This window comes from Pleuronectes platessa, chromosome 17 (assembly GCF_947347685.1).
Source record: "Pleuronectes platessa chromosome 17, fPlePla1.1, whole genome shotgun sequence".
Classification (NCBI taxonomy): Eukaryota; Metazoa; Chordata; class Actinopteri; order Pleuronectiformes; family Pleuronectidae; genus Pleuronectes; species Pleuronectes platessa.
In genome coordinates, this window is record NC_070642.1 from 6,148,498 (window position 1) to 6,162,321 (window position 13,824).

General features: G+C 38.5%; 2 protein-coding genes and 1 pseudogene across 2 annotated transcripts; 1 reads left to right on the forward strand and 2 right to left on the reverse strand.

Moving 5' to 3' along the window:
• Positions 1-620: 620 nt before the first annotated feature.
• On the reverse strand, positions 621-3,834 carry LOC128460610 (trace amine-associated receptor 1-like; annotated as a pseudogene).
• Positions 3,835-5,057: 1,223 nt separating this feature from the next.
• On the reverse strand, positions 5,058-6,185 carry LOC128460612 (trace amine-associated receptor 4-like). The gene is made up of 2 exons (XM_053445851.1): positions 6,168-6,185; positions 5,058-6,068 (listed from the first exon to the last, which is right to left on the reverse strand). Exons 1-2 carry the CDS (start codon positions 6,183-6,185, stop codon positions 5,058-5,060), a joined length of 1,029 nt encoding a protein of 342 aa, XP_053301826.1.
• A 2,448-nt stretch (positions 6,186-8,633) lies between these two features.
• LOC128460613 (uncharacterized) lies at positions 8,634-10,145 on the forward strand. Its single transcript, XM_053445852.1, has 3 exons — positions 8,634-8,815; positions 8,914-9,196; positions 9,336-10,145. The coding sequence occupies exons 1-3, from the start codon at positions 8,634-8,636 to the stop codon at positions 9,987-9,989; spliced, it is 1,119 nt and encodes a 372-aa protein (XP_053301827.1). The 3' UTR covers positions 9,990-10,145.
• Positions 10,146-13,824: the final 3,679 nt, after the last annotated feature.

The window sequence follows — 13,824 nt, forward strand, 5'->3', positions numbered from 1 at the left end:
GCTGCTCTGATGTTACAAATGAGCTCTACTTGTTCCTAACGCAAACAAACCTTCCCACTTAGCACGAGGCAATTATGTAATGTTTATATCTGAAAAGTTTCCAACAAAGTTACACACTTACATAATAAGAAAAACACAGATTAGCTCACAGCAATGTTGACGACAGAAACAATTGTGAAGGAGTTACAGGCTTCTAACAGACCGCACTTTTGACAGGAAGTATTGATATTTGTAAACATCAGCTACAAAGAATATATGATTACTATATGACAATGTCCAATAATATTGATGTGACCGAACACTCATTCATTTAAACTTATATCTGTGTAGTTAGTTAATCCTGCTTTGGCCTCTCTCCATTATCTCAGGATAAGGCAGCTATAGATTATAATACCTTTTTTTTATAAGGTACTAAAAAACTCTGAGAAACACATATATTATACCAGAATGAAAAAATCAGGATATGACAAAACTCAAATATCATTTCTATATATATAATATATTTTAGCGTCTGTTTTTCCGACTGTCATTCTCAAAGAAATCCAATAAACTAATGAGAATAAGTCATCTCGGAATATTTATCCTGAAATAATGATTTTGAAAGCCGACCTGAACCAATCTTAAAAAAAGCATAAATTAAGGGATTTAGTCTCGATCACAGGGACGGGTGGGGGATAATAAGTCAAAGGCTGAAAGACGATGCATAAAAAGAAAGGAGTCAAACACAGAAGAAAAACTCCAATAACAGTAGCCAGAGTTTTGGTGGCCTTCCTCTCCAACTTACTGACGGCTGCTTCAGACTTTGTGCTCTATATCCTGCTCAACTGTTTCTGAGCAACAAGGAAGATTTTAAAGTAGATACTGAGCATTATTATCGCTGGGAGGTAAAAAGAGAAAACAGGACTCATATTATTCGATATGACAACATAAACAGAGCACAGTTCTTCACATGTCCCCTGGCAGGATCCCGCAAATATTATAATGACCCCGATTAGAACAGAGATACCCCAGCTCACCAGGATCATGATCACAGTGACATGGACATTTATTTGACTTCTGTACGTCAGCGGCTGACAAACTGCATAATATCTGTCTATGGAAATACAACACAAGTTCAGAATAGAGGATGAGCACAATAACACATCGAAGGCATCTACGATTTTGCAAAATACATATTCATGAACCAGACATGAGGTGACAGTGAACGCCATGCTGAAGGGAAAAACTAAAACTCCAACAAGCAGGTCGGCCACAGCCAGAGAGAGGATCAGGTAGTTAGTGGGAGTGTGGAGCGGTTAGAAGTATCCGATAGAGATTATAATCAATCAATCAATAAATCAAATTGTATTTGTATAGCCCATATTCACAAATTACAATTCGTCTCATAGGGCTTTAACAGGGTGTGACATCCTCTGTCCTTAACCCTCAGCAAGTGTAAGGAAAAACTACTAAAAACCCTTTTAACAGGGTAAAAATAAGTAGAAACCTCAGAGAGAGCCACATGTGAGGGATCCCTCTCCCAGGACGGACAGACGTGCAATAGATGCCACAAGGAGGTTTCCACATATTGTGGCAACGGATAATGAGCCAAGGAAAATATACACCGAAACACATATTATTGAAGGGTTGCTTGCAAACAATAAGTTGAATTATGTGATTCGTAGCAGGGATGTATGTCATTAACAACAAAAGTATCGTTGACAGTCAGCTCTGCGTCCATGCTTCTCGATTTCTGCAATGACATTCTTTAATATTAGGAATATTTAAAATACATTTGGTTCAGCATGTATGTACAACTTTAACATCAGCACTCACCTCCTCCACGAAGGTCTTTTCTGGGCCAGGTGTTTATAAACCCCCTATTTCATCACATTAACACCGACTTTGCTAATCCAAACAGATGTGGGTACCTACATCCTCTTTGTATGAGAAACTTAAGAAACTAAGAAACTAATTTACAAAGCTATGTGTGTGTGTGTCTGTGTGTGTGCGTCTGTGTGCGTGCGTGAATGTGAGTGAAATCAAAAAGGCCCCTAACCAAGAGGTTCATGCATAAAGAAAGGTATAATGTTTCTAGTAGTTATCGTACACTTGTTGATATAAATAAGTAGGTAATATTATTGACTTCTCAGAACAATACAAGTTATTAGCAGCATAATTGCTGTAATTGCTGTATTGTCTGATGGCAATATAAAGGCCATCAGACGCCAGATGTTGCTCTTCACATGGCAAAATGGGATTTTCATTCATTTTTCAATACCACTATATGCCTTATATAACCCCTAAAGTAATATTAAGAGAGTATCTCTGAATAGACAACATTTCTCATTACTCAGCAAGTAAGCTGCTGGGATTGCACAGCCATCAAGTAGCTAACGTTGGCTACTTCTTTATTCTTACTTAAATTTCTCTGACACAGAACCTTATGAGGCGTTGCTACCAAATGTGAAGCAGATGTTTTACCTCCACAAAGGAGCTTGTGTTTACAGAGCTGTTCTGCCTGTTAGCAGGACTAACAACAACAACAATTGTAATGACATTTGGTGGAAGGTTTGGCTATGGCCCAAGGAAGAAACCTTTCAAATGTGGGTCCCATCCAGACAAAGACTATCTGTTACATTATGAGATTTGGTTTTTAGTGTTTTTTAGGGTATGTCCTCTAATTGAGACCGAATCCTGGTTCAGGCGCAAACTCAACGCAACCAAGTTTCTCAGAGTTGCATGACAGAAGGGTTTATCGTTCGCTGATCAGCATTTTCAAAACAGCCCTTCAAGTGCTAGAAGAGGGGGGTGCACGAGGCCCTGTCGGTCTAGGTATTTGAATATTCATAGATTATGTTATCGCCACTGTGAATTTGTGCAGTTTTAAACAGTCTACAATACTTTACATATTCGGCTGTTTTTGGTTTTAGGTTCAAATCTTTAAGTGATTCTTTAAACAATTCTCAATCATTCATCCTGTAGGCACATGGATGTCAGTGAATAAATACTACAACTCCTGAGAGGCCAGGCACACTCTCTGCTGTGATGTGCGCTGGCTGCAGACATGTTCTCATATACTTTCGTCCACCATCAACTGCTGTCAAATATGACGAATAACAGGATGATCAATTTCTGCATAATTCACTAATTTATTGGTTTGGCATAGGATTACACCTCCAGGTTTCACATTTATTACACTTAAACAATTCCCCATAAAAAACTAAGAACAAGACGTGAACACGGGTGTGTGTGGATGGGTCTTTTATGATTTTACTTTAAGACATATGGACTTAGATTAAAGACTTGAGACGATGGGGCTCATGCAAATATGGTTCATGTTCATCTATGTTCTTAAGTTTGGCATATGAACGATTTAGTAGAATTTGCTTTATTTACAAATTTGTGTTCTTTCAGGTACGAACAGATTTCATTTGTGGTCCAGTATGTATATTTTATTAGTTTGGAATGATTATGATTAACTACACATCCTCACGTTATAATTCTGTTTGATTTGAATCTTTAAATCTATTAATGTGCCTGCTAAAATATCTAGATATCCACAGGAGTGCTGAACATATTTTCAGATATTTAACCTAAAAGTCCCTTTTTCATCAATTGATGAGGTTTGGGTGTAACTCTCTGACTCATGACACATCCAGCCCGCCGACATTTTTTTAATTCTAATAAATCTCATATGCCAACCATCTTGTATGTGGTGCCAGGTGCTTGATTGACAACCTGTATGGTTTGCCAAAAAATAATTAAAGTGAGATGTTTTCTCAACATGCTGGTGCTGTCTGAGTTATTTAGCACACTCTAAGTCGAATACGCAGAGTTCACGGCGTTCATCATGTTTACGCATGTAGAAGGAATGTAGGATAACAATATGAACCTCTTCTCGCATGAGGCCCGATGGTTGTCACAGAGTAGAATAACCTTCCTGAAAAAAAATTAAATGCTTTCAGTTTAGAAAAAATAAGTCGTCTTTTTTTCCCGAAAGAGCAGGTGTATTTACTTTCAGAAAAATGTATGAATGAAAAAAAAAAAGGCATATTCTTCTAAATTAATGATGTCAACTTTTGTTTAACATACCAGTGCATATACAATAGCTTTGGCTCAGACAGGGAACGGTACTTGTGTAGCTGAAAAATTGTCATTGAACTGTGCTGATTGTACTGATTATGTTTACAGCTGATCGAAACGGGAAAGGTTACATAGATCCATCCTTCCACAGCCAGGAGCCTGTGTGCCACACTTCAAATAAGACAAGAAGCTACACTGGATCTCGCAGCTACACACCATAGATGTCTCGGACAGAGGGCCACAAATAACTTATGACCCAGAGGCGGCAAAGAGACATTTCAAGCTTCACCTGATTAGTTTTCCACTGGCTAGGTCAGTTGTGTTTTTACAATATTTGTGCTGTATGTACATAAAGCTTTGACGCGACATATACCTTGTTCTTGTTTTTTTACTCTCTACAATATGTTCAACATTAAAATCAAGCATCACATGAATGAATGTATAGTCTTCAGTAACTGCAGTGCTTTTGGTAAAGGTTTACTAATAATTTATATTAATAAATGAAAAATAATTCAATTAGGAATTAGGGGCATTTGCAGACTAATGCTGTGTGTGTCCTGTGTCTGATGGAGAGAAATTAAACAGCATTGAGAAAGAAATATTAACATCAATTGAGGACACTTTAAGGCATCAGATGTACTAACATTTATTTAGTTTAGTTTTTTAACAGTGTTTGATATGTCAGTATTTCAACACAGCAGTTATGAATTACAGTAATCATCTTGAATTATCTTTCAAGTGATGATCACTCACTCATGTACATGGTGTGTTGTGTGGCCATCTGCACCAATTCTCAGAAAAATCAGGGGTGACTGTGCTCTGTATTCAAGAGGAATTTCAACAACACTAATAAGCTATACCGGGTTAAAACAAATCTACATACAGGTACATATGGTTTTCAGGGGATTTTATTATGCAGTTTTTACTATGTGTAGCGTTGTATGTGTATCCTTTGCAAACATATATTTTAAACATATATTTCAAAACGTAAATCAGTGCAGTTTTGAGTTTGTAAAATCACCTTGAATCACTTTTCCTGAAATTATCATTTTGAAAGCCGATCGGAACCAGCTGTAGAAGAATGCATAGATAAATGGATTTAACATGGAATTAGACAGAGCCAGCCAGTTAAGTAGTTCAATCAGAGGAAGTGGCACATAAACTTGACTGAAGGAAAGAACAGTTGTACAGAGGAAGAAAGGAAGCCAACACAACAGAAACACTCCCATGACAATAGCCAGAGTTTTAGTAGCCTTCCTCTCCATCTTACTGACGGCTGCTCCGGACTTTGTGCTCTGACACGTTATGTTGTGGATGCTGCGCGCCTGTCTCTGTGCAACACTGAAAATCTTCATGTAGATGCAGAGCATTACAACAACTGGGAGGTAAAATGAAAAAATAAGTCCCATAATGTTCGCCAACACAACATCAGTGATACACATTTCAGTACAATTTTCATGGTTTATTCCTGCAATGATGAAGCTAAGCCCAATTAGGACAGAAAGGCCCCAGCTCACCAGGATCATGGTCACAACAACATTGTCATTTATCTTAGTTTTGTAGCTCAGAGGCTGACACACTGCATAGTATCTGTCAATAGAAATACAACACAAGTTCAAAATAGAGGATGTGCATAGCGACACATCGAAAGAGCCACGGACTTTGCAAAACAAGTCATCGTAGAAAAGACAAAAGGTTATAGAAAATTCAATGGTGAGAGGAAATACTACAACACCGACAAGCAGGTCGGCCACAGCCAGAGAAAGGATGAGAGAGTTAGTAGGCGTGTGGAGCTGTTTGAAGTAAATGATGGCGAATATAACAAGGAGGTTTCCACAAACAGTAACAACAGATAATGAGCCCAGAAAAACATTAAACAATACACATACTGCAGAAGGATTGCTTCGCAGCACATGAAACAGATCTATCTTATAGCAGGGATGAATCTCAGTAAAAACATTAGACCGGTTAAAGCTGCTATCCATATCGATGCTGGTGCATTCCTGCTTTCCAACATGAAATATTATGTTGATCAATTTTCAGTTCCAGGTCTATTATTGACAAAATATTAGATCAGAATTAATAGAATGCACAAATCATACATTACCAATGAAGGGCATTCCCCCAGTCCTAATATGGCACTCTGCAGCACTGAGAGTTAATATTTATCATTTCCTATGTCATTGCTGTGGTTGGTACAGCACTCGTCCAATCAGATTTAAGATAGGCCTACACCTTTTGAAATGACATAACAATCAAGATTAGCAGCAACAAACTGTGCATGTGCATGTGCGTGTGTGTGTGCGTGTGTGTGGTTGTGTGTTTGTGAGGGAAGACGAAATGTTTTTGTCAAAAAAGCATCATGACAACTGGTTGGTAATATGTTAACAGAAATGTTTGTAGGTAGGACATCAATGTAAAATGTTTCAATATTTCATCCTTGTATAGTAGTAGTTATAAAGGGGGTGGCTTGTGTACACGTGTTCTGCCCCCCCGCTACTGTATGTAGGCATATGGTACTATCTTGGATAAATTGCCAAGATAGTAAGGAGAAAAACATAAGGAGACCTATTAGGGTTTTTATGTCTTTCCCGGTCCTCTAGTGTGTTGTTTATGTTGTTTTTTTTTTAGGGGGGATAACAAAATTTAGATTATTATTGTAATGTCTTAGTTTATTATAATTTTAATGTATTTTTGGTATCTTTTTTCACAACAAACCTTATTTGCATGATAATCCCATATTTTCGGATAATTCCATATATGTAATCATATATGGGGGAGTGATTTTCACCAATGCTCTTGGCTCATCAGCAGCTGTCCAATCAGAGTAGACTGGGCTTTCTAGCAAGGGGGAGCAGGATCTGAATCCGGCTGTGAGAGTCTCCTGCAGCAATGTATAGAATAAAGAAAATAAAGCAAAAGCTAAACTGAACATTGCAGCCTCTAAACCTTTTCAAGTAGAGCCCCAGAATAAAGTTATGAACCCCAAAAACAAGCATAAGAGGTTTCCTTTCAAATAAAATAATAGCAGGTTTTGTTAGTCACTCATTTTCCACTGACTCAGAATAGAAATGCACCTCTAAACAGGCTGACTACATCTTTTGAGAGCAAATGCCCATGGACACTTAGATGGAAAATGCATTTGCAATTATAACAACGTTGGTACTAATTAGGAAGAATAAGGATACAGCCTGCCTGAAACAAAAAAAAGCCACTTGTGTCTTGCTTGGTGTGGCTTTATGCTGGATGGAAGATGGGGCCCTAAAATGACAGAGCTGTTAAAGTTTGGCTATTGATCTGCAACACCTTGACTAATAGGCTTAGTATCGGGGAAGCCCAGTCGGATACTCTGTCTGGCCAGCAGGTCATTCCAGCTCTTCCTCTGATGTCATTGTTCTAGTTTCATGTATCATAGCAGCTGTCACTTGGAAGTTTGTAGATAAGGTTCAAAGCTACACAGTAAAAGTAACTATCCACTACCAGTCTGACATTCCTCCATAGATCATTTTGGTTGCTGTCAATGGAGGACAACAACAAATCCTAGGTCCTGTCTGAGTTCAGAAAAAGTCTTTCTCTCAACCAAGTTCACTGCTGTGCCCTCTGCCTGTTTCTGTTGTCTCTGATTCCATTCAATTTTATAGAAGTGTTAAAACATGAGGTGTCTTGTGACAGGTCTATATCAACAAATACAAAGATTACAAGATAAATGTATTAAAACAGTATGTATCAGAGTATCATAATTGGGTGCGTCTGGTAGATGAATATATGGTACATCTAATGGTAAAATTCACACTGATCTAAATTACAGTATATTTTAATGAGCAACATGATCATTGACATGTAGTGAATTACAGTTTTTTTCAGTCGCTAACAAGCGTTTTTCTAAACAGTAGTCACATTTTCAAAACTCTAAACACGATTAGCACAACATCGGTCCTTTGTGTCCATACCATTCACACATTTCATGTTGTTTTCACACAATATGCAGTCAGTGAACACATTTATATAATGCTTACATTTTCTTAACAGACAAGCTATACCTCCAAACAAAATTATGGATTGTTTTTGTATTATTTACAAATGTTAACACACAACATCCCACAATTGCAAACACAATATTCCAAACCTTAGATACAGTATAAAAACCTCTGCTTCTGTAATATAGTAATATCAGTTCTAAAACAATATATCTCAGCTGATAATAAACAAACAATTGAATAATTGACACACAGCTGATGTATGTTGGGTATATTGGGTCAACCACAGCTGATTCCACTCTGGCTTAGAATCAATGGCATTACTAAAAGGAGGACTTTGAGGAGTGATGTTTTTGGAAACAGAAACCGAAAAAGATGTCTGGACGAGGAAGAGTTAGAGCAAGGGGCCCAGGGAGAAGAGCAGGCCCAGTGAGAGGAGCAGTGAGAGGTGTAGTAGTGAGAGGAGCAGGAGTAGTGAGAGGAGCAGGAGTAGTGAGAGGAGCAGGAGAAGTGAGAGGAGCAGGAGTAGTGAGAGGAGCAGGTCCAGGGAGAAGAGCAGGCCTAAGGAGAGGGCAAGGTAGAGGTATAAGAATGCGTGGTGGTGGCATTCTAAGGGCTACAAGGGCAGTGGTGATTGATGGAATTCGTGCCACTATCATTGACCATGTGATAAACCACGGTCTTTCACTAAGGGAGGCTGGTGAAAGAGTACAGCCCAATTTGGGGCGGTCAACGGTTGCGTCAATTATACGCATCTTTCAACAAACCAACAGGTAAGTTTGCATTTTACATGGATTGTTTCTATTCTCACTTGACATGTCAATGAGGCCATACAGTAATGCATATGTTGATTTTTTTTGTCCCTCAAAAGAATGCAACGTCTTCCTCCCTCTGGGGGAAGAGGTAAGCTCCTTAATCATCAACAAGAGCTTGCCATAGTAGATATGGTTGTTGCAAATAACGCAATTAAACTGCATGAGATTCAAAGCAGAATTTTGGAGGACCAAGAGATATTTCACAATATCAATAGCATCAGCCTCGCAACCATTACGCGGACATTGTCCAAACACAGAGTGCGGATGAAACAGCTCTACACTGTTCCCTTTGAGAGGAACAGTGAGCGAGTCAAGGTGCTACGACAACAATATGTCCAGGTATAGTGTGTATATTCAATTCAATGTACAGTTCTATAAGCTTTGCACTTTTCAAGTAGGTAACCTACTCAGTAATAGGTTACAGTACTGTATGGTATATAGTACTATAATGGCATGATTTACATAAATTTTGTTTCAGAGAGTTATGGAATTGGAGGCCAACCAGGCCCCTCATGAATTCGTATACGTGGATGAGGCAGGATTTAATCTGGCCAAAAGGCGTCGACGTGGAAGAAATGTCATTGGAAAAAGGGCCACAGTTGATGTTCCTGGACAGAGAGGGGCAAATATCACTATGTGTGCGGCAATTTCAAATGCAGGATCACTCCTCCACAAATGTCAGGTTGGACCTTACAACACCGAGCGCCTCCTTGCTTTTCTCGATGATCTCCACCAGCGCCTGGTTCCAGAGCAGGATCAGGAGGGTGAAAACAGGAGGACCTTCGTTATCACCTGGGACAACGTGGCCTTCCATCACTCACAAGCAGTTACAGCATGGTTTGAGGTCCACCCAAGACTGATTCGTCTATTTCTTCCACCCTATTCACCTTTCCTCAACCCCATAGAGGAGTTCTTTTCTACATGGAGGTGGAAAGTCTATGACCATCAGCCACATGACCAGTTGTCCCTCCTTGAAGCCATGGATGCTGGCTGCAGGGACATCACAGTTGATGATTGTCAAGGGTGGATCAGGCATTCCAAGCGGTTTTATCCAAGGTGTATCGCCTTGGATAACATCAGATGCGATGTGGATGAAAACTTGTGGCCTAACCCTGAAGATCGCAGGGATTAGATAAAGGAATTTTGTGCTTTTTTTTAGTTCTCCCTTTTTACTGGGCTTTTTGCTGTTGCTTTTTTGTTCATGGATATTTTGTTAACTTTACAGTAAACAATACTGTAAAACGTTTTCTGTTGTATCATACTGTAAACAGTATTTCTACTATACCTCCTGTAGTAAACAGTAAAGAAAAAAAAACTGATTCGCTTTTTACTGGAATGCTTTTGAATGTGAACATTACATGTGGATATACAATACAGTACCCAACCAAAAAATTTGGCGTAAAAAACAGTGGATTGCATGTTTTGCATGCAAATACCTGTAAAACTGAAACATAAAAGTCTATGCAGTTTTTGTAATGTCCACAATAGCCAGTATTTTGAAACCTGGTGTACTTTGATTGGCTGCATGTTCCTTGTGAAGTGAAAACAAGAGTTATTCTTTGAAAGAATAATTTCATTTTGAGTCAGATGTCCAGTGTTTTGGTAAAGTTAGTGTGTGCAGAGAAAGATGTCTTCTATTTTGAAATGAAGAGTTAGTATATAGTTAACAAAATGTGCTTTGAGAAGTAAATTATCTATTTGGCCAATTGTGTTTTGTAGGCGTAAGTCTGTGTTAAGAGTTTAGAAAAAGCATTTTAAGTATAGGTAAGCGCTCGTTAGCGATGGAAAAAAACTGTAAAGTCAAATTAGGGAACTAACAATGAACATTCACTTTAGGGGGAACGGTGCAGTGGTGAGTACACGTTGCAAGAGGAGTCCTGGCTCCTGCGCCCACCGCAACCCTGACACGACAAGAGATAAAGATAATCCATAAGAAAGTATTACCGACACTATAAAGTTGGTCTAAAGTTAAGCCGAATTAACTTTTTTTACCATGTGACCCTCTGTTTACGAGTCAGGAAGGGAGGACGGCGCTTGCTAGCGACTAGCTGGCATCTTCCTGACTACAGCTTACATTTTTGTGCACATCCGTTTTACGCTTAAGAAAACTTCCAGCTTGAAGTTCAGTGAAAAAAACAAACAGAACTTATTGTCTATGGAGAGTTTCTCACTTTTCTTGTTTGTTCATTGTTGCTCATTAAATTGGACTCCGTGGATGTGTTGTGTCCTTATTAGGATCATTAGGTTGCACATAATTTGTTTTTGTTTGGTTAAGGATTAAACAGTAAGGCCCCAGGTTGAAGAGGTGAGGCGAGTGATGCAGGCAGGAAAATAGTGTGTGTCTATGTGTGTGTGTGTGTGTGTGTGTGTGTGTGTGTGTGTGTGTGTGTGTGTGTGTGTGTGTGTGTGTGTGTGTGTGTGTGTGTGTGTGTGTGTGTTTGTCTGTGTGTGTGTGTGTAGCTCAGGGACTGACAACCACACCAAACATTCGCACCTCTAATTGAAGACTGTCATCAGTTAACTGGAGACATAATAATGAAGACACAGGTGAGCACTTGGACGAATCTGCATCTACTTTTTTTATATTCTCATCAAACCGTGATACTTCTACTGGAATTGGATAAAACATTACAGTGATAAAGCAGAAGTTTGATTCACTTTGTTGATAATTTGTTTGTTCCCATAGAATTTCCCACTTGAGCACAAACACAAATTAGTCAGCACACAAGTCAATGCGCATCATATTGCTATATATAGTGTCTGACACTGGTTCCAACTGTATTGTATAATTCCTTACAAAACAAGGACCATGTTTAAGGTCAATATCCTAGCAACAGTTATGCATATATAACAGTAACATACATTTTCTGATGCAGGGAAGCTCTCAGTGACACATAAATGTATAGTGCAGCAGTAATTATAAGAATAACAATAAATGCTATTTTTGCAGCACTTTTAAAAACAGTTGAAAGTTCTTTTACAAGTTTAAAATGAAGAATTGTAACACCGTGAAACTATTTAAAGCAATCAGGTGGATGTTGACATATTCTACAGGATAAATGAAAACCTTGCAAACATTGCCTGTGTATAAAATGCCATGCAAATCCTTACCAGGCATTAAGATACTGTATTTCCCTCTGAACCAAAGTGGTGGACTGAAAACCAGATGGAGGTTACTTTGTAAATTTGACAGAAAATAATTAAACATTTTAAGTAGGACTCACTCATAACACTTCCCACTACAGCATTTTAGGTTTCAGAAGTGGCACAGGCGGATGTTAAAGTTGAGTTTATTATCTATGGTCTTTACATAAGTCATTCCATAAATATTCATAAGGGAAAACATAGAAGTACTTTCAACCAAGAATTTGCAAGACTCTTCATAAACTGAATAAAATCTAGTTTTTGACTTCAGGGCTCTATCTCTCATCACTGCCCTCTAGAGGTTAGAACCTACGGTGGCCCTGAAAGCTCAACGAACGGCAACTTAAGAAAACACATGCAAGTTGACAAAACACCAGCAAAGTAAAAAAACATCTTCATCAATTTCACAACACAACACAACACATTACAGCAATGCGCTGCAAAAAGAGAAAAGTGCTGCAAATACCGGAACGAGCTGCAAATAGAGAAACGCGCAGCAAATACCGGAACGCGTTGCAAAAAGCCAAACGCGCAGCAAGAAGCCAAACGTGCAGCAAGAAGAGGCCACAACACAACGGAAGTGTTTCCAGGGGACAGCTAAAATTGATGGACACTGCTGCCACAAAAACGTCCAATACACCATAGAAATTCGGTTCCACACAGGGTTCGGCCACCCGCGGCTCTTCAGCCCCTCTGCAGTGGCTGTACAGTACAATGTTATGCATATGTTTAGCGAACGCTGAACTTAACGAATCTTTTTTCATATTATTACCGTGAACGTAACGATGAACGTGAGTGAACGTCACGTACATTTTTTAAATCATCACCGTATCAGGCCATCATGAAATACCAGGAGCGGGCGAGTGTGTGTGTAGATAGATAGATTACTTTATTCATCCCCGAGGGGAAATTAAGTCGTCATAGCAGCCGGTACATTTGAATACAATAAAATACAATACAATAGAATAAAATATAAAATATAAAATATTGCGGTAGAAAGAATAAAAACAGAAACAAAAGATAAAATAGGTAGATAAGGTGCAGTGGCAGATGATGGTAATAGTACTGATGATATGATGGTAATGTTATTGTTAGACAGTATATAAAAGATAGTACAGTATATATAGTATATAATATATATTTATATATGATAGTAATTATACCAATATAATAGCAGTATATAGTAATAATAGCAGCAAAAGTATATATAATAATAATAATAGTAAAATATAATAATAATAACATGTACACATGTATAAATAAAATATGTGTATATAGACTTATATATACAAAGAATATACAAAGAGTATGATATAATATATGATATATAGTACGGGTATCAATATAAGTATTTGGCGATACAATAGATAATATAATATACTGTGAGTGTAAGAATATGTAGACAGAGTGTGCAAAAGACAATATTATTGTATGAAATGATGAATTGAGACAGGTATGTTTAGTGCAGTTCTGTGATGGTGGCTCTGACAGAGGTAGATGAGTTGTAAAGTCTTATTGCGGTTGGGAGGAACGATTTCCTGTATCGTTCCTTAGAGCAGCGAGGTTGAATGAGTCTGTGGCTGAAGCTGCTCCTTAGCTTGTCCAGTGTTTTGTGGAGGGGGTGAGAGGTATTGTCCATGATTGCCAGCAGTTTTGCCAGCATCCTGTCCTCCACCACCTCCTCCAGGGTGACAAGCTTAGAGCCAACCACAGACTCTGCCTTCCTAATCAGTTTTTTCAGTTTGTTGGTGTCCTTAGCCTTGATGCCCGTGCCCCAGGACACCACAGCAAAGAAGATGGTGCTCGCCACAAGAGACTTATAA

Coding starts and splice junctions, on each gene's coding strand:
- LOC128460613 (XM_053445852.1), top strand. CDS start 8,634: ATGCGTGGTGGTGGCATTCTAAGGGCTACAAGGGCAGTGGTGATTGAT. Junction 8,816..8,913: donor ATCTTTCAACAAACCAACAG/GTAAGTTTGCAT, acceptor GTCCCTCAAAAG/AATGCAACGTCTTCCTCCCT. Junction 9,197..9,335: donor TACGACAACAATATGTCCAG/GTATAGTGTGTA, acceptor ATTTTGTTTCAG/AGAGTTATGGAATTGGAGGC.